Raw genomic sequence first — 25,808 nt, forward strand, 5'->3', positions numbered from 1 at the left:
GGCGGAGACGGGAGGGGCGGGGGGCGCTAACTGTGGAGGCCGGGGCCTGGGTGTCCGGGTCCGCAGCCGGGCCTCGGCCTGTCCCCTCGCTGCCCGCAATGGCGCTGCCCCTCCCACCCCAGGGACCGACTAGTTTCCAGGGCCGAGCTCGTGAGTGAAAACGGAGAGAGGGGCACCATTTTGAAAGGCCCGACTCCTCAAAAAAAAAAAGCTCAGATATATTCAAATACATGAAGACTAAATAGCATGTTATTAAACAATGAATGGGTTCCCAATGAAATCAAGCAAGAAATAAAATATTTCCTGAAAACAAATCTATATGAACACATAACCAAACAAAACCTATGGGACACAGCAAAAGCAGTCTTGAGAATGAAGTTCATAGCATTAAAGTTCTACATCAAGAAACAAGAGATAGCACTGATAAACTACCTAACCCTACGGCTAAATGAATTAGAAAGATAACAGCAAGAAAGTCCAGAGAAAGTAGGAGGAAGGAAATAGTAAAGATCAGAGCAGAAATAAATGATGTAGAGACTAAAACAATAGTACAAAAGATTAATTATTCCAAAAGCTGGTTCTTTGAAAAGATAAACAAGAGTGATGAACCTTTAGCCAGACTCATCAGGAAACAAAGAGAGAGGACCCAAATAAATAAAATGAGAAATGAAAGAGGCAATATTACAACAGACACCACAGAAATACAAAGGATTGTAAGCAAATACTATGAACAAATATATGCCAACAAACTGGACAAGCTGGGTGAAATGGACAAATTCCTAGAAAAATACAATCTTCCAAACCTAATCAGGAAGAATCAGAAAACCTGACTAAACTGATAACAGCTAATGAAATTGAGGGAGTAAAAAACAAAACTCCCAGCAAACAAAAGTCCTGGACCAGACAGCTTCACAGTTTGATGAAACATTCAAAGAAGAACTAATAATTATCCTCTTAAAACTATTCTAAAAGAATTCAAGAGGAGGGAAGACTTCCAAGATCTTTTTATGAGGCCAGCATTATCCCAATTCCAAAACCAGACCAGCTCCCGGGACCCAACTCCGGAGCCGCGCCTCTGGTTATGGGAAGAGCGAGTCTTGGTGAAAGAGGGGGCTTCCGGTCGGGCATCATCCCCAGGAGGGGCCACCGGCCCATGCTGCTCTCTCATCATTGATGTTCTCTCTCCCCCTCTCCTTTCCTCTCTGAAATCAATGGAAATATATTTTTTTAAAAAAGCAGGGCATTAATAAAAATGAAAAACAGATGCAGTGGTTCTCAACCTTCCTAATGCCGCGACCCTTTAATACAGTTCCTCATGTGGTGACCCCCAACCATAAAAGTATTTTCGTTGCTACTTCGTAACTGTAATTTTGCTACTGTAAACAATATGTAATTTTATATGTTTTCCGATGGTCTTAGGCGACCCCTGTGAAAGGGTCGCGACCCACAGGTTGAGAACCGCTGGATTAGTGGCTGCCAGGCTTAAGGAAGGAGTGGGGGCCGGAGGAAAGTGAGTGTGGTTGTAAAAAGGAAACGAGATGAAACATTCTGTATCTTTCTTTTTAGTCTATTGTATTTTTTTAAATATAATTTTTATTTCAGAGAGAAAGCATCAATGATTCGACTGCTTCCTGCAAGCCCCTCACGGGGGGGGACTGAGCCCACAGCCCTGGGCACGTGCCCTAACGGATTGAACCAGCACCCGTTGGGTGCACTGGTGATGCCCAACCCAGCCACATGGGCCAGGGCTTCAGTGTGTTTTTATTGATTTTTTTTAGAGAGAGAGGATGGGAGAAAGAGAAACCAACCAATTCATACACACTCTGCCCCTGATCGATCTGAATTCACAACCTGGGCATGTGCTCTGGCCGGGAATCAAACCAGTGACCTTTGGCCTGGCCTATTTTACTCAGTGGTTAGAGTGTCGACCCTCAAAGGGTCACTGGTTTGATTCCCTGGTCAAGGGCATATACTTTGGTAGCAGATTCAATCCCCAGCCACAGTAGGGCGCCAGTAGGAGGCAACCAATCGATGTTTCTCTCTCTCTCTGTCTCTCTCTCTCTCTCTCTTTCCTCCCTTACAAAAATCAATGGAAAAAATCTCTTCACTCCTTGGGTGAGAACTTTTTAAAGTATATTTTTATTGATTTCCAAGAGGAAGGGAGAGGAGTGGGAGAGAGAGAGATAGACACTTCAATGATGAGACAGATTTATTTTTTTTAATATATTTTATTGATTTTTTACAGAGAGGAAGGGAGAGGGACAGAGAGCTAGAAACATTGATGAGAGAGAAACATCAATCAGCTGCCTCCTGTACACCCCCCACTGGGGATGTGCCGGCAACCAAGGCACGTGCCCCTGACCAGAATCGAACCTGGGACCCTTCAGTCCCCAGGCCGATGCTCTATCCACTGAGCCAAACCGCTATGGCGAGACAGATGTATTGGTTGGCTACCTCCTGCAGGCTCCCTACTGGGGATCCAGCCCAGAACCTGGGCATGTGCCCTTTACCTGAATCGCACCCGAGACACTTCAGTCTGCAGGCCGATGCTCTATCCACTGAGCCAAACCGTTATGGCGAGACAGATTTATTGGTTGGCTACCTCCTGCAGGCTCCCTACTGGGGATCCAGCCCACAACCTGGGCATGTGCCCTTTACCTGAATCGAACCCGGGACACTTCAGTCTGCAGGCCGATGCTCTATCCTCTGAGCCAAACTGGCGAGGGCTGGGTGAGGATTTTTTTTTTAAGTGACCTTTCAGTTCCCAGGATGATGCTCAACCGACTGAGCCACACTGGCCAGGGCAAAACATTCTGTATCTAACTGTATATGAATATCCTAGTATATGCTGTATTACAGTTTTGCAAAATGTTACTAATGGAGGAAACTGGGTAAAGGGCACACAGAATGCTTCTGTGCAGTCTGTTAAAATTGCCTGTGACCTAATTGTAACCTAATAAAAAGGTTACAAAGGTTACAAAGTGGCCCAGTCCGGTCGGTGTTGCTCATTGGTTGAGCATTGACCCATGAACCAAGAGTCCCCGGTTGGCTTTTGAGCTCAATCCCCAGTAGATCGCGTTCGTTCGAAGGGCAGCTGATGGATGTTTCTACCTCTCTCTCCCTCTCTCTCTAAAATCAATTAAAGCATATATATAATCTTGAAAGGTTACGAAGCGGTAAGGCCTTGGATGCTGAAGCTACTGTTAGGCGATCGCCTGGGGCTCTGGCCCCTGCCTTTTGCAGGACGGTGCAGTAGTGGTCTCGGGAGCTGTGCCCCAGTCCCAGGCAGACCCCTCAGCTGGTGGCAGTGCGGGAGTGGAATGTGACCGAATGTGTCCATTGTTATGCCCAGATTTCAAGACACCCCCCCAGCCCCGAGTCCCAAGGGAACAAAGAATTTATAGGGCTTGGGGTCAGGGGGTGGGGGCACACTCTTATCAGTGATTTGGCTGATTCCAGCTGGTTGAGTGAGGGCTGAGGGCTAGTGACACAAGGGCAGGGTGCAGCTAGGGTCTGGTTACACAAAGACAGGGGGGTGGCTAGCATACTCTTGGCCTTGGGCTAGTTTCCCCCGCTTTCCCATTGGCCGAGATAAGGGCAGGCTGAGTAACTGATACATTCTGCAGCTTTTTCTTGGAAGAGGGGTTAAGGACACAGCCATCAGTCCTGTTCTGTCCTTTCATCCATGAGCTTTGTCCAGTCCTGGAGCTGGTGCACTGGTGCCTGGGCTCACCACACAGCCCCCAGTGACCGCCCCACAGCAACACTACAAAAGTCAAATCTGCGTCCCAGAAACGGCAAATTACTTACTGGGTCATTGGGCCTGGGGTTTCTTCCAAAGTCAAGAAAGCAAAGGATCCACCCAATGTGGACCCTATGCCTACCAAACTGCATTTCTTTTCCAGATTTAACAGCACAATCTGTAACTGCCAGCGAGCTCTCCAGTCAGTAGAAGAGAATTGATATTCTGTGAAGAGCTAGTAAGACAGTTGATGACAAAAACGTATTAGGCTTTACTAAAGCTTGAAGCCTAATGTCTTATCATCAACTATCTTACTAGCTCTTGAAAATAGGTATAAGACAACTCCTACCCCCTCCTCCCTTACTTCAAAGGGGGAGTCTGTGATGAGAGGGAGAATGGCGGGGGCGGGCTGAGGTTGGGACTAATGGTCAGGACAGGGAGCACAGCTGCTCTGGAGTCAGAAGGAATCGCTTGCTACACTGACTGCCAACGCCTCCCTCGCAAGGGCCTGGGGCTTAAAGAACAAAACCCCAACCCGATGTACAAAGGGCCTGTAAATGGGGTTCTTTCTCCAACCTGCTGCTCCCTCCTTGTCCAGCAGAGCAGCGAGCAGGAACCTGGCCCAGGGTACCCAGCTTTATTTTTTTAATTGATTTTAGAGAGAGGAAGGGAGAGAAACATCAATGTAAGAAACATCGATCAGACAGGGGATGGAACCCACAACCTGGGTATGTGCCTGACCAGGAATCAAACCCCCACCTTCTGGTGCACAGGTGACGGTCCAACCGAGACACCAGTCAGGGTGCAGGGGGCTCGAGTTTTGCCCCCCCTTTTCCATGTCCATCTCTTTGGTAGTGAAGAACTGCTCTTACCCTCATTCCATGGTAAATGTTACTTTTACCATCTTAGGGTTTCGGTTCTCTACCTGAAGCATCTACAGCCCACCGCACATTTGCCAGGAGTCACCAGCATAGTTCGACTCCCTCTGCCTCCCCGTGTGCCAACCAGTAACGCCCAGCGCTGCTGTTGGACAGTCACCAAAGCAACAGGCAGCAGCCCAGGCTTCCCTTCCCACAGCAGACACGGCACAGGTGCCTCCTCACAGCCGGCTGGCTCGCAGTGTGCCTGCATCCCCGTCCATGCCAGCTGGATTGTCAGGTGGAGGGAGAGGCGATGCCGCACCAGGACCCAGGGACTGGGAAACCTTGGTCTCAGAGAGTTTACTGAATGGCACAGGCCCCAGGGGCCACATGGCTGCCAGGCCCCCTCCATTCCTCCCACCTCCAGGGAAGAGGCCTGGCAGCAAGGACATGGCCCGGGCCCCGGGAGGGCCTCACAGGAAGGCCATGGCCAGGAAGAGCCTCCACGGTGAGCCAAAGATGAGGGATCGGTGACCCTTTCCCAGGCCGGGTTGAAGACTGGGGGCATGCCTGGCCCCACATGAACCTCAGGAACCCCCAGGGCTCCATAGGCAGAGGCCAGCCCAATGACGCGTGGCAGGCGGGTGCACAGGCTGCCAGCTGGGCTGATACTCGCCTGCAGGGTCCCGGCCCCCTAAGGCCAAAGGCAAGCAGAGGAGGGGCAGAGGGGGCAGAGAGAGCCGCCCCACCCAGACTCACACCAACCCACACTCCTCCTGTAAATACCGCACACTCCCCACACCTCAAGTCTGCGAGGGTCCAGTCCGCTGGTGCCGGCCGCTCCGGGGACAGCCTCCACGCCCCGCACCAGGAGGTGCATCCGTTGCCTTATTGCTACCATCGACCATCCCCACACACCTGGCGGCTGACAACACAAATGTACGACTTCACATCCTGGAGGTCAGAGGTCCGGTCCGGGTTCCACCGGGCAGAAAGGATACATGTCTGCTGGCTGCGTTCCCTCCGGGAGCTCTGAAGGAGCATCTGCTTCCCACGCTGCAGGTTGTCGGCAGAATCCAGTTGCTGCTGCTGCAGAACGAGGGGCCCTGTTGCTGCTGGCTGTACTGGAGGGCTGTTCCCAGGTCCCGGAGGTCGGAGGTCGCTGCATTCCTTGGCTCCCGGCCCACTCTCTCCACCTTCAAAGCCAGCATGGCAGGCAGGCAGGTGGGCAGAGTCCACCCGAAAGGACCTTTTTCCGCCTTCCTTGTCCATCGTCCCCATAAGGATTACACTGGGCCCATTGGATCCTCTTCCACTTCAACACGCTTAATTTTAGTCACATCTGTGGAGTCCCCTTTGCCATGTAAAGTGACCTATTCAGATTCCAGGGCTGCCCTAACCGGTTTGGCTCAGTGGATAGAGCGTCGGCCTGCGGACGCAAGGGTCCCAGGTTCGATTCCGGTCAGGGGCATGTGCCTTGGTTTCGGGCACATCCCCAGTGGGGGGTGTGCAGGAGGCAGCTGATGGATGTTTCTCGCTCATCGATGTTTCTAGCTCTCTATCCCTCTCCCTTCCTCTCTGTATATTAAAAAGAAAAGAGATTCCAGGGCTGAGGACCGGGACATCTTTGGGAGGCCACAATTCTGCTGGTCGCACACCTTAATTTAAAATAATGAAAACTGAGGCTCAGAGAGGCTAACGACTTCCCCGGTGTCATACAGTAAATGGCCAAACCAGGCCTCAAACCCAGGCCTCCCACCCCCGTTCTTGACATGGTATCGGCCAGGACCGCAGCCTGCCCCCACCCAGCATGCACACCATGCAGACACCACCCTCCAGACTCAGGCCCCGCACAGACACAGGAAATGCTGGTTGGGAGGACGGGGAGCCCGATTTCTCTGCAGGGGGTGGGAGAGGGACGCTGAAAGGTGACCAGGCTTCAGGCCTAGAACCACACCAAGAACCAAAGGGAGAAGGGGCTCACGCATGCCCGGTCACTCGCGTCCTCTCGCATCTGCCCCCAAGTGTGACCCTGCCCACACCCACACGTGCCGCGGGCCCGGCAGCTGTGGGAGACAAGGGCCCAGGAGCTGCCGGGCTCGATCAGGGCTCAGGCCAGGGCTCTGAAGGACTTGCCTGTAACCACTCGCTTCTCGTCAACTGGCGCCGTGGCCTGAGATGTGCAGCTTTGGGCTGGAGTGGTCCTGCTAGGACAGGGGAGTGAGGACACCCAGTCAAAACCCTTGGCAGGACAGCGGAGTTACCCCAGACACCTCTCCTGTCCTGGGGTCACATTCTGGCCACATGGCAGCCCGTGGCCTCATGTGTCCTGAGCTCGCAGCTCAGAACCTTGGGAACCGTCCAGCACAGCCAGGGGTGAACCGAGGGGGCGTGGGGTGGGGATGAAAGCAGACAGACAAGAGAATACAGTGGGGACCAGGTGGGTCCTGCCTGGGTGAGGACAAAGGGAAGCTTTATTTTATGGTCAGATCACACAAAGCAAAGCAAGGGGGGCATCAACATGTTTACATGTTCTTGTGAGTTTCAAATCTACTTCCTCACTCAAGCCTTGTTTTGGCAGCACCTGCTGCACCTCCCACAGCCCATCAGCTGCCTCGGAACAAGGGAGGACTGGAAGGTCAGGCTTCATTGTGCTAGGAGGGCTGCCCTCCAAGCTGGGACTTGTATGGGGCTCTGCCACAGGCCAGCATGAGGCTTGACCCTATAGCCGCTCCCTACAGCCTCCCGGACTGAGGCAGGGGACAGGGGTGACCCCGTTGTTTGGGAGGTGACAGCCATGGGCTCCCTCCCCCCAAAGACAAGGGAGCTGTTGAGGAACCTGCGGTGCCAGGCGGATGCTCCTCCCTCAGCACCCAGCCTGGCTTAGGTCGGCCCTCAGATCCTACATCCCACTCCCCTGGCCAGTACTCCACCCTGTGAACACCGCCCAGCATTCAAGGCCCTGCCCCCCAGGCCCAGACACAGGCTGGCCTGCGGGGAACAAGGCTTTTAGGAGGCAGCAACCACTCCCCACCCCTCAGGGAGGAGCCTTGGGCACTGGGCCCCCCAGCATCACTGGACACCACACAGAGGCCAGGAAAGATTAGACAAAAGGGAGAGCAGGGTTCATCCTGAGCTTCTGTCAGCACAGATCAGGAAACGAGCCCCGCCCAAGAGGGTTTGGGGAGATGTGTTCTGACATCCAGGGCCCTTCAGCTTTAACTGGCAGCTCTGCCCTCCATCCTGCCCAGAAGTCCTGGCCGCAGCTCCACAGGGAGCACCGAACCTGCGTCTGTCCAGAATCACCCGGAGCAAGGGACCCCGGCAGAGAATGCAAAGGAGGCGAAAGCTGCCCTCCAGGTGGGAACAGCCGTCTGAGGGTTCCTTCCAGACACCGGAAGTCAGGATCCCAGCTCAGTGTGGACGTTTCCCAGCTAAGGCGGCCGCCCAGTCCCCAGGAAGGGCCCTAGGGATGGAGGAGCAGCAACTCCCCAAGCAGAGAAGGGACAGAGAAGCGCAGGGAGAAGCCAGCCGGCCCATAAGCACTTACGGATGTAGCGATAGAAGGTAAGGGCCCTGGAGCTGACCTAAAAAAGCAAGACACTGTCCGGTCCCCCCACTAGGAAGGACATCGCCACCTGAGAAATGGTTGGAGCTCCGACTGTGGGCAGGGAAGGCTGGTCCCACAGGAAAGAGGCCTCCAGCAGCAGAGCTGGCCCCATTGGGCGAAACACACACACACACACACACACACACACACACACACACACACACACGGCCTTGAGCTTGGCACAACCAAGGGAGCCAGAGAAGGTGAGCACAAAAGGCTGCCCCAAAACAACAGTGTTTGTTTTCCCAAGTGAAAACCTTTCAACACAGGAAAGCATGGGAAGGAAGGAGCCCTCCCAGACCGCAGGGGGAATGGCTGGGCACCCAGGACCCACCACGCCGTCAGCCAGCGGGGACATGAAGCCAGGCGGGCCCCCTTCTCCACACCCCCACCCAACACCAGCCTCAGCTCAAGTACGGAGGCAGAAGCCCAGGGGGAAGGCACGATGAGTTTCTGAAGCAGGATTTACATAGACTTTATTGTTCCAAGGTGGGTCCTACCCAGCAGGCCTTATACACTGAATCACATGGTCCCATGATCACAAGGGAGAAATCAAGAGGTCATATTGCAGAAGGGGCCACTGTCGCTGAAGGACATGCTTCAGGGGAGGCGGCCAGGAACGCGGCAGACATGATCAGGACAGGCGGGCGGTCTGGTCCCAGGGGCGGGGGGACAGCCCCTCACTCCCGCTTCTTGTAGCTCTCCAGGTGCGAGAGCACCCAGCCGGACGGCCCGAGGATGCACACGAAGCAGGAGGAGAGCCCAATGACGACATCCTGCACGGAGCACAAGGAAGGAAGCCGCACGGTAAGAAAACAGCCAGGATCCGGATGCCTGGGCAGCTTCCCAGGCAGCAGAAAGCCCCCCTCCTGGAGTGAAGGTTCAGGCTGCAGGGGAGGAACACGGCAGGTCCAAGGCTCACTCCAGGCCCTGAGGTCAAGGGTCAGACATGGAAGGGGGGCGGGGCAGCCTGGGTTAGAATCCATGGAGAAATCCACCACCAGGAGATCAAGTGAAGGAACAGGAAGGAGGACGTAACCCCGTTTATAGCTGCGGCTGGGACCCAGGAACCTCACCTGGGCTGGTAACTAAAAATGCACTCCCCCTCCCCCCCCCCCCCCCCTCCCGTCCTGCCTTAGACACCCTGCTCCTCCCCCTCCCTCCCAGGACCCAGGCACCCCCGGGGCCAGGGGATCAGGCTTGTTTCAGCCATTTCCACATTCCCTGTCGCTAAGATGCTGCTGTTTTGACAAGTCAATGCGCTGCTCCTAAATCCCGTCCCCTCAGCCGGAAATGGAGTTCATGCCTTTCTTCTTGGGTCCGGGCAGGGCTGACGGGACCCGCACAGCAGTCTGGGCGCAGTGCCTGGCCCCAGCGGTGCCGGCTGCAGCCATTATCACTGCGATCTCCTCCATCGCAGCGACCTCCCAGGCCTGCGAGCCTGGATGCAGGGCTGGCACTCAGGGCGGGTCTGCCATTGACGCAATGGGTAACGCGCCCACAGGAGGAAGCTGTCAGTCAGGTTAACCCCCCACGTTTCCTGGGGCTGCAGACACCTGTTGGGGTCCTCCTGCCCCCCCTTCCCTAACCATCAGTAGCGGTAGCAACTACTATCCGCGCTGCAGTCGTCAGGCACCCCCAGGGGCCGACCGGCAGGCTGTGGCCCGAAATCCTGGGGCGGACTGCCCGACGGAGACTGTCAAACCTGAGAGGGAAGGTAGGGGAGGGTGGAGGAAGGATGTAGAGATCAACCAAACCAGGCGGAGCCCAAGGTCGGGGAGTCAGAATGGCTGCCCGGAACTTCCGGAGCAGGGGAGGCGGTCCCAGGGAGGATCGGAAACGCCCCGGAAGTGACGAAATGCCGCACCGCCCTTGAGTTTTGGGCGCGTTCCGCGAAACAGCCAATCGGCGCCGCCTTCCCACCGATAGGCGGGGCATGGAGGGCGTCCTCCCGGTTATGCCCCGCCTCCAAAGTGGCCTATCTCCGTGAGTGATAGTTGTGTCACCCATCACGTAAGTGTAAGTTATAAACTTAGGCGGCACTCCTTTCTTTTAGATTTTTTCATGGGAGAGGAACGTCGATGTGAGAGCAGACATCGATGGGCTGCCTCCTGCACGCCCCTTGCCGGGGATCGAGCTCGGAGCCCAAGCGGCACTCCGGACTCCCCTCCATCCCTAGGTTCTCACCTCTCTCCAGCATCCCCACTGCCCGGCGCCACGCTCCTGGCTGACACTAACCTACCAGAACTCTCCCGGTTTGCTCTTACCCTCCCTAAGCCCGGTCTCCACGCAGTGGCTGCCGACCTTCCTCCCTGCACCCCCCCATACACCTGCTAACCTCCATTGGCCCCCACTGCTCACCAGACCAAGTTCCAATTCCGGACGTCACTCTTCAGCCTCGTCTAAACATTCCACCCCTCCCTCCTTGCTCAGGGTCTCGTTCCCCCCCTTCTCCGCCCCCCCCCCCTCCACACACACACACAGCCTTTTGCTTCTTTGTATCTGCTTTGTATCTGCCCAGGACACCTTCAGCTCTTACCCAGCCTTCCTTGTCACCACGCTAACGCCTACTCTCCAGGCCCCCACTTAGGGATGCAGCTCCTAGTGACTGCCCTGGTGTGGCAGGAAGTAATGGGTGGCACTCCATCAGCCTCCACTGGCCACCCAGGCCCGGATGCCTGTGCCCAGCAGCGCCCCTGCTGGCACTACCCACGGGTTGGTCTCCAGCCCTAGACTGGGGGCCACCTGGGGGCGGCCTGGGTCCTGTTCACCACTGTCTCCAAAGGGCCTGGCACCCACACACTCAGACGATGAATTGCAGGGCACGGAACAGTAGGCATAGGCACACAGGAAAGGGGTAAGGAGCCAGGCTGAGCCAGGCCTCTCTGACACAACCTCATCCTGTCTTCACCACAAGATCATGAGGGAGATACTATTGTCTCCATTTTCCTACGAAGGAGAACTGGATGAGCTACTGAAGGTCGTGCTGCAGCTACGGGGCTGCCTGGACAGAATTTTAGGGCAGGACTATCTGCTCCAAACCCCATGTGTTTAACCATCTTCACACAAGGTGCTGTGGGGGTTTCCAGAAGTTCCAGTTTGGATACTGTGGCAACAGGACCACAGGCTGTGGCAGGGGCTGGGAACACAGGAGCTTTGGAGGGAACTCAGCCCATGGAGATCAGCGGGGGCTCACAGAAAGGGCCGTGGACCCAGAGCGCCAAAGGATGGGCTGTGCCCGAGCTTCCCCGGGGGATGGGCTCCCGGCCCTGAGCTGCCAGGGCCCCTTCCCCCCTCCCCTCTCCCCACCACACTCAGGGGTATTGGCAATGTCCAGCAGTCTCGCCAGGCCCCACCTCCAGCTACCAGACTCCCTGCCCCGGCTCTGGCAAACAGCCAGGACAGATCCTTCCAAATCTAAATCTCTCCTCTCTCAAAGGGAACAGCCCTGGGGGCTCAGGGCTGGAGCCCAGCTGGGTGCCTAGGAGAAGGAAGGGCAGGGCCCCCTGCTGCCCTATGGGCTTTGTCAGGCCTTTGTCTTATGAACAAAGTACTAACAAGTACTAACGCCCAGATCAGAGCACAGCCAGGGGCCTTCCCGTGGTGCCCCGGGTGACTCCCTGGAGGAGGAGGACCGTGTGTGGAAGAGGCACATCAGCACTGTTCCTGGGCTTACCTCGCAGCCCAGAGACTTCTCTCAGAAACCCCACCAGAGGAGGGAGGCCCGCACAGGTCGGGCACCCAGGCTGAGTCTGCAATGGCCTGGGCAAGGTTTGCACCTGGGTCTGCTGCACACTGCGAACGTCTCTGCTCTGACCAGCCCCCAGCAGCCCCTCTCCCAAAAGCAGGGGCAGGCCTGATGCAGCTGTCAGGCAGTGACAGGGAAGGGGTGCCGCGGGAGGGGACAGGCACTGCTGCTTCCCGGGCCGCAGGCGTCCTGCTGTCCTGCTGGCGGCTTCCCCTGTCCAAGGCCCTCTTCCAACCCTCCTTGTGGGTAAGCCTCAGGAGGCAGCCACTCCTCGATACTGGCTTCTCAATGCCTCCCCATCTTTCTCGGCAGCCCCCCCCCCTCCACGTGGGACAGGATCCATACGAGCAAACACTGCACTGCACCCCGCACACAGGAGTGAGCTGTCACTTGCACATCAGGCTCATCAAATGCCTGTTTCCTCCGTCACAGCCAGGTAGCAAGATGCCTGCTTCGGGCTGTCCAGTCCACGTGCTCCTGGCCACACCTTCCCATCCTCCCAGACCCTGGTGCACAGGCCTGGAGCAGCCTCGCCTCTGCTGCCCTTGGAGAGGAAGCGCAGGAACTAGGGTAGCCCTGCCCTGTGTGAAAAGCCTGGGGTCTGGGTCGAAACCAGCTCAGCTCCGACCTCTCACTCAGCGACCCAGCGACCGTGCCTCCTGCTGCTGAGGGTGTGCGTCCCAGCAGCGCCTTGAGCAGAGACGCCTGCGCGGCAGCTGGAGGGAAGTGGAGGCAGAGGCAGCCCCTGGCCGCCTAGGAAGAGGGAGGGCAGATGATGAAGGAAGGGCCTCACCCTTTCCAACCTTAGCCTTTACCTTGTAGCCAGGGGATGGTCATTCCAAGGAATTCCTGCCTGCGACTGACAGCCTTCAGGGAACAAGGAGCTTTTTGTCCCGAGTGGAATGCCCTCCCCTTCCCAAGGACTGATACCCTTCTTGGTGCCGCAGATAAGACGGCTGCACCAACCGGCCCCCCCACACGCTGAGGCCATGACCGGCCGGCACCCTGCTCCTCTCCCCAGGTAACTGACCCTCCAACACACAAATACTCCCTTGGCTCGTGAGTTCCACCCTAGCTTCCCTCTCCACCTTCCAGCAGATGTGATCCCCACAGGAGCACGACAGGCCCGCCCCTTCGGTGTCCACAGGAAGTGCCTCTGAGCTCTACCTTCCGGCCCACTTCCGGCCTCTCCCAGCTCACCCCGGCCGGGACTGGCAGGAGTCCGCCTGGGAGGGGAGCTGCACGGCTCCATCGGTCACACACGAGGGCAGGACCGAGCCTCCCCCACTCATAACTTTCCTCCCTGTCAGGCCCGACATGAGTTACTCTTCCTCGGAGCCTTTGCCTTTGGAGTGCAGGGGAGAGGGGCTGGAATCTTAAGGCACAGCGGACATTCGGAGCAACCCAGTCAAGTAACAGGGAGAGACAGACACCAGCACTCCCCTCCACTCAGCACCCACGCTGCGCAGGACTGACGTTCAGCCAGATGTCAGGTGTCACAACGATGCAAAGCAGCTGCCCCTCTACCTTTGACCTCTGCCCAGGGCTTCTGGGAAGTGACAACAACATGTGCTTTTGGTCTCGGCTCCTACCTCTGGCTGCTCACCGACACCGAGGTTTCTCAGGCCTGAAGCTTTTTACAGGCAGGGACACGGCGCCATCACAGCTGCATGCCCCCAGGCACAGGCCCCACTCTGGACAGTGGAGACCAACGGTGTCCCGAGCCCCCACCGCCCATGGCACCCAGCACGGGCACTATCGCAGCAGCTGACAAAGTATCCTTTATTTGTGACATACAAATACAACCAATGCAAAAAGAGATCACTTTTCCCCTTTGATTCCAGTGATAACAAGTTGCTAAAGAAAAAATATATACTTCAAAGTTTCCTCTAAAAAACCCAGGAAGGGCTAAAAACCATACACGTCATATACACATTTGACATCAACAAAAACAACCTGAAATAGTGAATACAACTAAAAGAAAAATCTTTAAAATTATTTTAATGTGCCCCAATTAATCAACAAGAAGCCCGGAAAAGGCCTGCCGTCTCTCATCACCATGGCCTGGGCTGGGCAAGACTGAGGGCTGAGGGCTGATGGGCTCAGTACTGACAAGAGCCCCCTGCTGGCCTCAGGCAGCGCCTGGCAGCCCCAGCCCCTCAGGGCAGCCGGGGCAGCGGCCAGGAGGCTGCACAAGAGGGCGTGGCACCAAGAGCCCAAATGGATTCGGTGCCAGGTGGCCAATGACCGGAAAGAGACATGCGCTGAACTCACCTTATGTGGGGCTTACACTGGGGGTTCCTTTTGGTCCCCTTGAGTGGGAGGTATCAGAAATCCACGATCTAAGACAATAAATAGTTATCATTCTGTGTCTTTGAGAGACAGGAATCAGAGGAAACTCTCCCTAAACATGCTTCAGTGGTTCCATGATTCTTGGAAGCCCAATGCCCTCCCAGAAGCTGAAACCCCGCCCCTCGGGTGAAACGCCCTGGGAGCCAGCAGGCAAGGACACGGGTGGGCTCACTCCAGTGTAAAGCTGCAGGGCCCTCTCCCAGCTGGGGAGTCAAGAGCAACGAGGGGCGCTCGGCGGGGGCTGGTGAGGGCGGCCATGTGCAGACCCGCACAAGCAGGGTCTGAGGGAGAAGCAAGCACAGCTCAGGGAGGCCCGTCAGCAGAGGCCGGAGTCAGGGCAGCGCGGGCTGTGAGCAGACGAGGCCGGAAGGACCCACCGGCCTCCAGGACAGCAACTTTACCAAGGCTACAACTTTAAGACACGCCCTAACACAAAACTGGAGGCGTCTAAGTGGAGGCGTTAGGGGCTTGTTCCTGCATAAGGATTTGGTCATTTTCCCTGGAGGGAGAACAAGGCCTGGGATTAGGACAAGTGGAAGCTCTGACCCCACAGCCTCTATCCTGAGAAGAGGAAGGCCTTCCCTCCCTGCGCCAGCCGCGCCGCCCCAGGTGACCCCAGAGAGGAGCCGCTGCGGCCCCCGGCAGTCCTGCTGCAGCCCGAGCGGCCGGCCAGGGCAGTGGTACTAGTGCCTCACTGAGGCAGCGAGGGGCGAGGCTGGGAGCGCAGGCGGAGGGCCTGCTGCGGCTGGGGGCTCTCTGAAGAGGGGATGCCCACCTGCAGAGAGCTATCAGCACCAAGATCTGAGAGGAAGATGCCAAGAACCAGAGGTCCTTCTGGGGGGAGAGGGGCTCCCTGATGTTCTCCCCCCTTAGTAGGAAGAGGTGTCTGGGGCGGGGTGAGAGGTAAGGGAGGGTGTGAGGGCGATGGAGAGGACAGGCAGGACCTCTGGTTTTTTCTAGGATTTAGAAACCTGAGCCACTGCCATAGATCAAGGTCAAGCTTAGAATGCAGCAAAGTCCAAAAGCCCAAAGGAGCAATGCGGCCCCACTCAGCACCTTGCTCCTGGCCTCCTCAGCCCCACTGACAGCGATGGAGAACAAGGCAGCCTTCTTCCCAGAGCTGGCTGGTCCCTGGGACAGCCCCCCTCTAACTGGGTCCACAGAGCACAGCTCGAGAGGGCTCCCTTGCTTGCCTGTCGCAGCAGACCTTCCCCGGACGCCATCAGAGCATTCCGCCCACGAAGCAGGAGTCTGAAGCCTCGCTGTGCCCAGACCTCCCACCAAGTCCATTCCTCTTCGAGGCCCAGCCAGACCCTGACCAGGGCTCCAGGACTTTCATAGGTGGGCATAAGCACTCCATCTGTCCATGCGCGAGCGCATGTGTCCGTGTTTGTGCGTGCATGTTGGTGTGTGCGTGCGTGTATGTCCAAGTCCATGTGTGTGTCCGTGTGTGTGTGGCAGGAGGTTCGTGGGGGGAAGTGTCAGGAATCCAGCTACAGAGGAGTCAGGGAATTTTACGCTCAAGGGCGCAAGAGTGGAGTGAGAAGGCAGCCTCCCTGCCAGGATGACGTCACGCCCGGCCTCCACCAGCTTTCTTCCCTCAGCATCCTCTCCTCTCGGCTCCCTCCTGGCACTGCTCTTCTAGGAGAGAGGAGGGGCACTTGGACCACTCCTTCCCAGGGTTCTGCTCTCAGGGCGCAGCCTGGCACATGTAGGGCTGAGGAGGCCACAGCTCTGAGGGCACCTGGCAGGTGGCATGAGACTGGGGAGAGGGTAGACCTTGGAGAGGGCGCTCTGGTTGGGAGTTCAGTGACAGCAGCCACCACAGTGCCCACCAGCATGGGAATGCTGACTGTCCCCAAACTTGGTCCTCCGGCTCAGGATCTCGTAGGAGCAGTCCTCCCCACAGCAACCTGACATGCTGGGGGAAGAGTCATCGATTTCAAATCTGCAAGGCAGGCAGGAGGACAGGTTGGTTGCAGGAGCTGACTGCCTTCCTCCCTGGCCCAAGAACTTGTCCACCACCACACTCGTGAGACCCCCAGGTGTGAGGGTACAGGGGGGCAGGAGCCTGAGCCAGAGGGCACTCCCAGGCCATCCACCAACCCCCTTCCCCACGACCACGGGACGGGGCGCTAGGCATCAGGATGGCCAGAATGGGCCAGGACCAGGAAAAAGGTGGTGGGGCAGAAAGTCCCACACCAGGGCCCAGCTCCTTACTGCAGTGCTTCTCTGAAGAACTGGTAGGCGCCATGATTGTGCTTAAATACTGTTAACATCACCTTCTTCATCTGTGTGCTGAGGAGAAAGCAGAGAGCATGCCGTGCTGCCTCTCTCGTGCCTCTGCCTGCCCCTCAGAAGCGCTTCTGCGCCCCGAGTCCAGCCTCTGTCTGGGGCACCCACAGCACTGGCTCCCCTCTGGTAAGGGCTGATGAGACTGCAGGGCATTAGGCCCCCACGGCCTGACCGGCTTCTCCACTTGCTCTCTGCACCCCCATTATACACGAGGCGCAGGTACAAAATCTGGGGTCACAGCAGGACAGGGAATATCTTGCTGAGAGGGTTCTAGATGCCCTTCTTCCAAAACATTCCCGGGGGCCTTGCTCTCCATGGAGACACACGGACAGCGGACCCTCCGGGGCAGCTCCTCCAGCTGAGCGACGCGCGGTGGCCCTTACCTATTGGCCACGAGCTGCAGAATCTGGACGAGGAACTTCCCCAGGCCTTTGCGCCGCACCTTGCTTTCCAACTGCACTTCGTAGCTGGTGAGGAAAGCGGAGGGTGAGCTGCAGAGGCTCCGGCCGCCACAGGACACGGACAGGCACGGCGGACTGTGCCACCCACTGCAGTGCCTGCAGCAGGGTCTCCCCCCACACCGCACCCCTAGCCGGGCCCCTACCAGTACAGGACTTCATCCCCACACTCCACGTCGAACCGGAAGTGAGAGAAGGCAACGGGGACGGAACTGTTTTCCCAAGCAATGAGGTACCAGGCTCGATCATCTGTCATTTCCTCCCGCTTTTCTCGGTCCTTCCAGCCCCACTCACTCTGCTCATACCTGGGAGAGTGGGGGCAGTCAGGACCAGGAGCTCCGGGAGGGGAGAGCCAGCCTGGGGCGAGCCCGCGGCCGTCGGGGCGTCTTACATGGTCTGCATGTTCAGTTTGGTCAGATCGAAGGCCCAGTCCACTGTGGCTGCCTCCAATCCGGACACTCGCTTACACTCAATGGAGACGTTCAACCTGAGAAGACAAAGAAGCATTTGAAGCCGTTCCTTCTCTCAGGCACTTTCCCTGCTGCCTTAGTTTTGAACAGACCCCTCCCTGGGCCCCGTGAGACCTCCTCCTTTTATCTACCGTCTCCTTTGAAAGCATCTGGGCGACCTCAGGCCCCCAAGGAGACGACGGCCCACACCGCCCTCTGAGGGGTGCTGCCTGCTGCCTCCTCTGAAGACAACACAGGTGCTCTCGGAGGGCCAGAGTAGAACAGGTCCAACCCCACACTGTTTCCTAAAACTAACAAATGCTGCAGGCAGTAAGGTGTTGCAATCTGCTATTTATTTCTAAATGAAACATGAATAAATCATAGTTCAATTCCTCGGCCAAACTGCGAACTCACATTCTCTAGGTAGTGCCACATTCTGAAGGGCCTGGAGTCAGCAACTCCAAGTCCTTATCTTTGGGTGACCTTCGACATGACCCCTCAGAGGGCATTCCCACCCTCACCTCTGCTGACTGGTGCACCATGTGAGCTGGACATGTGCTCAGCCACGTAAATTCGGAACTTTGTGGCTCGGAAGAGTTTTCCTTTCTTTGTAAATAGTGACCATGTAGAAGTCACTGAGCGCTGCCTCAGTAAGGGATCTCTAAGCCATGGCCAAGGCCTCCCCAGAAGGTGAATAACAAAGCCACCAGAGGAGCTGTGCTGTGTCTGATCACAGACAGGAAGAATGAATGAATGTGACACTGGGAGACTCAGACACAGCTCTGAAAGGCAAATATAGTGCTGCCTCATAGTCTTTGCGTCACAACTCACGTATTTCCATTTGTCTTTCTTGTTCATTACATACTCATACCATCGCCCTGGCCGGTTTGGCTCGGTGGATAGAGCGTCGGCCTGTGGAATGAAGGGTCCCGGGTTCGATTCCAGTTAGGGGTTCGTGCCTGGGTTGTGGCTTGAAACCCAGTGAGAGACGTGTGAGAGGCAGCCAATCGATGATTCTCATCATTGATGTTTCTATCTCTCTCTCCCTCTCCCTTCCTTTCTGAAATTAATTAAAATATATATATATATATATATTTTTTTTAAATAAACTCATACCACCTGCTACTTACAGAACTAGATACATTCTCTTTCCTCCTTAAAACAACCCTGCAAGTTTGGCATCTTCACTCCATTTAATAGATTAAAAAATGAGGCTTATAGAGTATGACCGACTTGTCTAAGTATAGTTAATAAGAGACACAGTTATTCAAACCCACACCTGTGGCTCTCTAAAACCATACCCCATTCCCCCCGCAGCCAACGCGTCTGTGGTAAAACAGATTATGCTTCCTATTTTATAAGCAGAGAGGACTGAAAGGAGAGGGGGCTTTAACCCAGACCCTACAGTAAAGTAGATTAGTAATAACAGCAGTAATAATTGCTGACACTGATCTAGCTTTTAGTATGCTCCAGGCACGAATGCTTTACATCTAATTTTCCTGATGGCTCCATTAGGAAGATGCTATTATTATTATTATTTTTTTTAAATATATTTTTATTGATTTCAGAGAGGAAGGAAGAGGAAGAGATAGAAACATCAATGATGAGAGAGAATCATTGATTGGCTGCCTCCTGCACCCCGCCCCCCCCCCACCACCGGGGGATCAAGCCTGCAACCCAGGTATGTGCCCTTGACCGGAATCGAACCCGGGACCCTTCAGTCCACAGGCTGACGCTCTATCCACCGAGCCAAACCAGCTAGGGCAGAAGGAAGATGCTATTATTAGATCCATTTCTGATTAGAAAATTCAGGCACAGAGAGGTTAAGTAATTTCTCCAGGGTCTCAAAGCCAGGAAGTTAAAATCCACTTACTGGCTTTGAGACCCTGGAGAAATCACTTAACCTCGCTGTGCCTGAATTTTCTAAAAGCGCACTGGATTGGGAATTAAAGCCCCCTCGGCTGCCAGACTCAAAAATCCCATTCAACTTCTCTGAGCCTCAGTTTCCCCCTGTATGAAATGAGTCAGCCTGGATGACTTTTTAAGAGTTTCAGCTCTATGATTCTTTGTCCAGAAAGAATAACAAATCCTAGAGACATCCATCTGACTATGCAATCTGCTCATTTATGGATCCTTTTGTCACCCTGACCGGGGGATTTTCTATCAACAGGGCACTAGCCGCCTTTTCTGCTTTTCCCGCACAAAGAAGAATGGGAAGGTTTGAGTGGGGAAGCCTTCTCTGGGAAGGTGAATTCCTGAAGACACTAGAGACAGCTGGGGATGCTGACACTCACCCATTTCGATCGTATTTCTTGAACACGGGGAAAGCCTCTAAAGGGTCGCCAAGCTGTGGAGGGAAAGAAAGAGAAGTAGCACACACACGCGTGGCAGCGCGCACGCTCTGACCTGAGCCCGCTGCTGGCCAGACCGCACTGGGAGGCTTAGCTGCTGGGCCAGGTACACCCTCACATGGACTCCCGCCGGCCTCAGCTCTGGAACCACGTAAGAGGGAGGCTTTGGTAAGGAGGCCGAATAGAGTTAAGTTGGTTCGTTTGACAGGACAGGAAGAGACGCTCCCAGGCTAAAACCAAAGAACCTGCTCACTGCTCACCTATCTTACCTGGTCAAAACCCAAAGCAGGAAATCACACCCCTGAGCCACATCCCTGCCAATGCGGACTGTTTACTGAGGGGCTATAGGAACAACACAAAGGGAGACATGAAGCGGGCAGGAACGACCAGCATCTCTCTGGTTCAGTTTGAAACCCGGGCCCATCTGGTGCTCGGGTTCACGGCTATTCCTCCGACTGCAGCCTCGGGAAACCAGGAGGCTGCATCTTCCGGTCCCAGAACACCCTGTGGTACCTCACGGGCAGTCAATAAAGGTTTGAAGAATGACTGAGGAAATTATACCACTTTTTATGAGGGAGGCGTGCTCCCCAAAATGCCAAATCCTAACAAAAATCTCTCCAGGCCCTTGTACTGGTAAGAGACCCACAGAGGGCGCAGCCCCTTCCATCTGAGTCCACATTTCCCTGCGCAGGGGGGCCAAGTGCCTGCCACCCGGAACCGCCCAGGCCCCTTTTCCTCAGCAAGGAGGCAGCAGGGGGTGGGCAGTAACACAATTCCGCCACCGGGTGGCGCCAAAGGAAGGAAAAGTAAAAACCGCTGCGGCTGGAGGAGGAAGGGACGGGGAGTCACCCTGTTGGCGGCGTCCACTTTGGCACAGACGGCGTCCATGGCTGCGCGCTCCTCCAGCCGCTTCTGCTTCTTCTCCTTGGCTTTGCTCGACTTCCTCTGTAACGAGAAGCAGAGCTGGCGAGAGGGCGGTGGCCACGCCTCTGAGGAACCGAAGGGTGGTCCCCGCGTCCGCAGACCTGGCTCCGGCAGGAACTCCGCGCCTGGCTGCCACGCTTGCTGGGGTGGGAACGGCCCAAGCACGTCCCAGGCGTGAGACCTGGGGAGCGTCTCAGCGTCCGCCGGGCAGAGGACTGGCCCTGGGGACTGCTGGGTCCCGGCGAGGGCACGAGACACTCCTGCAGCAGAGCCTGCCCCAGCGGACGCCTAAGAAATACTCACTCAGCCTCCCCCCACCCCCCCACCCACGGAGGGAACCAGTCATTTCAGACAGATTCCGGGCAGGTTTCAGGGAGGAGATGCATCTGAGGAAGCTGCGGACAGAGGTTCCCAAGTGCAAGTTTGCTGGAAGCCTTTTCCGTGTCTCCCAGCCTCGGGAGACGAAGCTGGGGAGCGGGGCGTCTCAGCCGGGGCCAAGGCGCTCCGGCTGCAGGAGACAGTGCTGCTCAGGCACACTGGCCGTGAGGGCCCCTGGGGTTCACCTGGGGACAGAGGCCATGCTGACACGTGGCCAACAAGGCCAAACGGCAGCCACAGGCGGAGGGAGGAGCGAAGGAGGCTGCCCGTGCACAGGGGGAACCTCACACAGGGCAGCGAGGGCAGATCCTATTCTGAGGCTCGTGTGCGGCTCTCAGGCCTACCTGGACCCTCCTGTAAAAAGCAGGGAACGCGGGGAAAGAGCCCAGCTCCGGAGTCTGACAGAGCGTATCTGAAGCCTCTTTCTGCTCTTCAGTCCCTGCATCTTCAGGCAGAACACTGCCTCCTTTCCCCATCTAACGAGTGGAGGCACTAAACCCTGAGGGTTAACGTAGCACATGCTCAATAAATAACAGTTCTCATTCACACCCAAGAACCAGGGCAGCACACACATCTGGAGGTGCTCATCCACCCCGCTGGGTGCAGGGGCGCCCCAAAGGCCCGGTAAGATGGCTCTGAGCTCACCAGAGAGAGGTCCTACTACCGCCAGTCACACCTTATGGACAATGATTGGTCCCAGGAAAGGCTGAGAAAAACCAACTGCTGGGAAGGTTTCTCGGGATAAACTCTACCCTCAGTTCCACCGGGAATGACACTGCTTACTCCTACTTCAGGCAACCAGGAGGCAAGCGTTCAGGTACCAGGACCCCCAGAGATTGTTCGTCCAGGTATAAACTCCTCCCACACCAGCCATTGTTCTCTGCAGGCTGGACACCGTGCTGGAGGCAGGCGCGAGCCAGTTCTTGCCTCTCCAGAGGAAGGAACACACGAGAACATCCTGTCTTCCTGATGCTGGGATCTGCACACAGAACCAGCCCGTCGACCACACAGACTAGCAGGTTTTGGAGCACCCATCTTTCTCTTAGGAACTGGGTTTCCAGACAGCCCTGAGATACACTCAGCTTGCAAAGTGCTTTCACAAACATTATCTGGTTCAATTCCCAGGGCAGAAAATGTGACCTCCCTCACACATGAGGAAACTGAGGCTCAGAGGGATGGTAGGACTCGTCCCAAGTTCCCCAGAGTTAATGGCAGAGGGGAAGCTCAATCCCAAGGGCTGGGCCATAGATCCAGTGTTTGTTCCACCAGCCGTGCTCTCTCACTGGGAGAGCCTACATCACTGTCCAAGACCTTCTCAGGCCGGCCAAGGTGAAGGTCAAGATGAGACCTCAAAAGCCCTCGAGCTAGCTATACAGGAATTCATTTCTCATTACCCTCTGGCTTGGTAATGGCTGGTATGATGTGCCAACACAGTGCCACCCCAAGTCCTATCTCCTTGAGGCAGGGGCAAGGAACAGGGAAACCTGAGACAGGTCTCGGGGGCTGTGCGATGGGGCAGAAAGAATGTGAGCTTTGGCACCAATCAAGCGAGGCCAGTGCTCTTGCCACCCCTGCATGACTTGTGAAAGCAACTCCATCTCCAGAAAAATGGGAATGCAACATGGCCTCACGGAACAGCTGTGAGGACAGGGCAGAGGTCAGCACACCCTCACACAGAAGCAAGCTCCCTTCCTCCACCCAGCACGCTAGCGCTCTCTTAGCATGCTAGAGCTGAAGGCTCAAAGGCGCTGGAAGGAAAGCATGACTCCAGGGACCCCGAGAGCACTGACACGTGGGTTCCCTCACTTCTAAGCACAGGAAGTGAGCAATTCCAAAGCACAGGCAGCAGGAGAGCCAACCCAGGCCTCTGGACTTACAGGCTCATTCATGCGGGGGAACAGGCGAGCCAGGCCATCCTTGGAGTGAGGCGTGGGGCTGCCATGACCCCAGACTGCAGATCATGAAAGCGCCCCTTGAGCGCTTTGCTGCCTGCACATGGGGTAGGTGGCGGACTGCAGCAGGCTGGGCCAGACAGGCAGGGGTCCCCCTCAAACCTAGCACACCCTCGGGAAAGTGAGCTCCTACTGTTCCAATTAGCTTTGCCCTGTGTTGTGGAGGTAAGACTATCCTGCAGGGACACAGAAAAATTCTCCTAATTAAAATGGGAAATAAGCACAGTGAACAGTAAAGCTCATTGTGGTTAAGTGTCTTTCCCAAGGGAGCGTTCTATAACAAAGACTGTGGGATTTTGAGTCAAGAGACTGGCTTTGATTTTCAACTCTTCTACTTAATAGCTGTGTGACTTTGGACAAATTATTTAATCTTTTTCAGCAAGGTTTCTCTAAATCTCAATTTCCTCATCCATAAAATGGGACTAACAAGGATCCACTAGTGGCAGACACTCTGCTAGTGCTTTAATAGATGATTTATTTTAATCTTCACAAGAACTCAGCAAGGTATGTGTGCCCACTTCTTTGATGAGGAAACTGAGGCACAGAGAGGTCTTCCTGTTACCGTCTCCCTCCTTTCCCACCAGACCGCCCATTCCAGGAGGCAGAGGTCACATGTGCTTTATTTGCCAATTTACAACCCAGCACTCAGCGAACAGTAGGTACTCAACTCACACCTGATGAATCATTCAAGACTGAAATCCAGGTCTGAAACCTGGAGTCCATCCTCCTTCCATTGCTACATCAATTACATCTATGACACAGTATGACGTGTGACATGTTTTCACATGCAGCTGTGAAACTCCTCCCCTTGCTGTTCCTACCAAATTAGTATCCCCACACTCAGTTCTCTGACATGGAGAAAAAATAATTTTTTTTAATCCTCACCCAAGGATATTTTCCCATGGATTTTTTTAGAGAGAGTGGGAGAGAGAGGGGAAGAGAGAAAAATATCGATGTGAGAGAAACACATTGATTGGTTGCCTCCTGCATGTGCCCCAACCAGGGCACGGGCTGGGGGGAAGCCTGTGACCAAGGTACGTACGTGCCCTTGACCTGAATCGAACCCAGGACCCTTTGGTTCGAAGGCTGATGCTGTCCACTGAGCCAAACACCTAGGACTGGAGAATTTAAAGACACAAAAAGCACCCAGATGGGGGCAAGAGGCACCTTTCAGATAAAGAATCTGTCATGTCCTACATGTTCAGTGTCAATGCCCCCTGTCCCACAAAGTAGCCAAGATCCGAAAAGAACCTCTGTTTGGGGCAAAGGGAGACATCTAAATTCTAATTCCTAAAACAATGCATGTGTGGCAGCCAGGGACAAAAGAATTCTGGAGAATGGTGCTCCCTCTGATGCCACCCTCTTAGCCTGAGGTCAGCTGTCAAGTGGAGCGTGGCCCTCTTCTGGACCGTGGCCACTACGGTGACCATCCTGACACTGAAGTGGGGCATTCACAGCCCCCGCCCATGAGGAATGAGGATAAGGAGAGGGTTCCAGTCTGTTTCAGGGAAGCAAATGGATGTCTCTCTCTTGCAGTGAGTGTTAGGACAGAAGGGACGAGGTAGGGACATTCTGAGCAGCACATCTGTGACGTCTGAGGGATGGGCTTGGGGCCTAAAGGGAACAAGGACCACAGTATCTCTGAGGCCGTAAGGACCTCAGCCAATAGGAAGTGTCGGCCCAAAATGACAGGTTATGCTTCTCTGCTCCGTCTACGGCGGCTGACGCTGGGTAGATACCTGACAAGGAGCCGATGCTGGGCACACACGTTTCCTTCCGTTTCCACAAGACCTGGGTCTGGGGCCTCTCACCCACGTCCAGGTTAAATATGCCCAAAGTCACCCTGACTGGTTTGGCTCAGTGGATAGGGCGTCAGCCTGCGGACTGAAGGGTCACGGGTTCAATTCCGGTCAAGGGCACCTTGGTTGCGGGCACATCCCCAGTAGGGGGTGTGCAGGAGGCAGCTGATCGATGTTTCTCTCTCATCGATGTTTCTAACTCTCAATCCCTCTCCCTTTCTCTCAGCAAAAAATCAATAAAATATATTAAAAAAAACATGCCCGAAGTCTCGAAGCTTGACTTCCTACAGATGGAATACACAGCACCCAAGATTCCTTGTATTAACATGACCAATGTGTTTTTGACATGGGTTAAAGTGCTTGGACATGGGCTAGACAACTATTTCTGTCCAACAAGTTGATTTGTTCAGTCAATAACTATTTGAATGAGGGGAAAAAAAATCGAGGTTAGTAACAGCAGGGACACACCCAACGGGTTAAAGTAAAACTCGCACACATCCACTTCAGATCGCTAAGCAAAGGCTGAGAACACAGGCAACAACCACGGCCACTGTTCGCGAGGCCACCGGGCCATTCACACCCACTCCCTCCCGTCATCCTTCCACGTCATCCTTCCACGTCCCACCGGAAGGCGGCACCCCATCGCATCCACGGGGAACCCACACTCACAGGGGCCCCGTCCCTGGCACAGGGTCCTGTTGCCAGCCAGGGGAGGGGCTGGAACTGCGGTGGCTCTGGCTCCAGAGTCCGGGCTCCGGAAAGTGTGTGTGTGGGGGGGCCATATAAAAACTAACATGTAAGGGGGGGCGGTTGCACGGTCAGGAGAGTGCCTGGTGCGCCTCCGCTCGGGGCGGGGGAAGGCGAACCCCGGAAACACGTGCGCCACTCCC

General features: G+C 55.5%; 2 protein-coding genes across 3 annotated transcripts in view; both read right to left on the reverse strand.

Moving 5' to 3' along the window:
• Nucleotides 1–5,874, reverse strand: part of OTUB1 (OTU deubiquitinase, ubiquitin aldehyde binding 1) — a 12,868-nt gene extending 6,994 nt beyond the window's left edge. Inside the window, exons 1-2 of the mRNA XM_015568984.1 lie at nucleotides 5,521–5,874; nucleotides 5,173–5,296 (exon numbers count right to left, since the gene is read on the reverse strand). Of these exons, the coding sequence (XP_015424470.1) occupies nucleotides 5,173–5,296; nucleotides 5,521–5,874 (478 nt within the window). The remainder of the gene's footprint in view (nucleotides 1–5,172; nucleotides 5,297–5,520) is intronic.
• A 7,849-nt stretch (nucleotides 5,875–13,723) lies between these two features.
• The window catches only part of NAA40 (N(alpha)-acetyltransferase 40, NatD catalytic subunit), a 13,541-nt gene continuing 1,456 nt past the window's right edge, over nucleotides 13,724–25,808 (reverse strand). The window contains exons 2-9 of one of the 2 annotated variants that reach the window (XM_015569085.1): nucleotides 20,715–20,810; nucleotides 19,809–19,861; nucleotides 17,457–17,552; nucleotides 17,212–17,370; nucleotides 16,991–17,074; nucleotides 16,533–16,610; nucleotides 16,148–16,260; nucleotides 13,724–14,302 (exon numbers count right to left, since the gene is read on the reverse strand). In XM_015569085.1, the coding sequence (XP_015424571.1) occupies nucleotides 14,247–14,302; nucleotides 16,148–16,260; nucleotides 16,533–16,610; nucleotides 16,991–17,074; nucleotides 17,212–17,370; nucleotides 17,457–17,552; nucleotides 19,809–19,861; nucleotides 20,715–20,810 (735 nt within the window). In that variant the 3' untranslated portion in view covers nucleotides 13,724–14,246. Of the gene's footprint in view, nucleotides 16,261–16,532; nucleotides 16,611–16,990; nucleotides 17,075–17,211; nucleotides 17,371–17,456; nucleotides 17,553–19,808; nucleotides 19,862–20,714; nucleotides 20,811–25,808 lie in introns of both variants that reach the window. The other variant, XM_006771638.2, reaches the window with a different exon arrangement.

This window comes from Myotis davidii, unplaced genomic scaffold, assembly GCF_000327345.1.
Source record: "Myotis davidii unplaced genomic scaffold, ASM32734v1 scaffold425, whole genome shotgun sequence".
Classification (NCBI taxonomy): Eukaryota; Metazoa; Chordata; class Mammalia; order Chiroptera; family Vespertilionidae; genus Myotis; species Myotis davidii.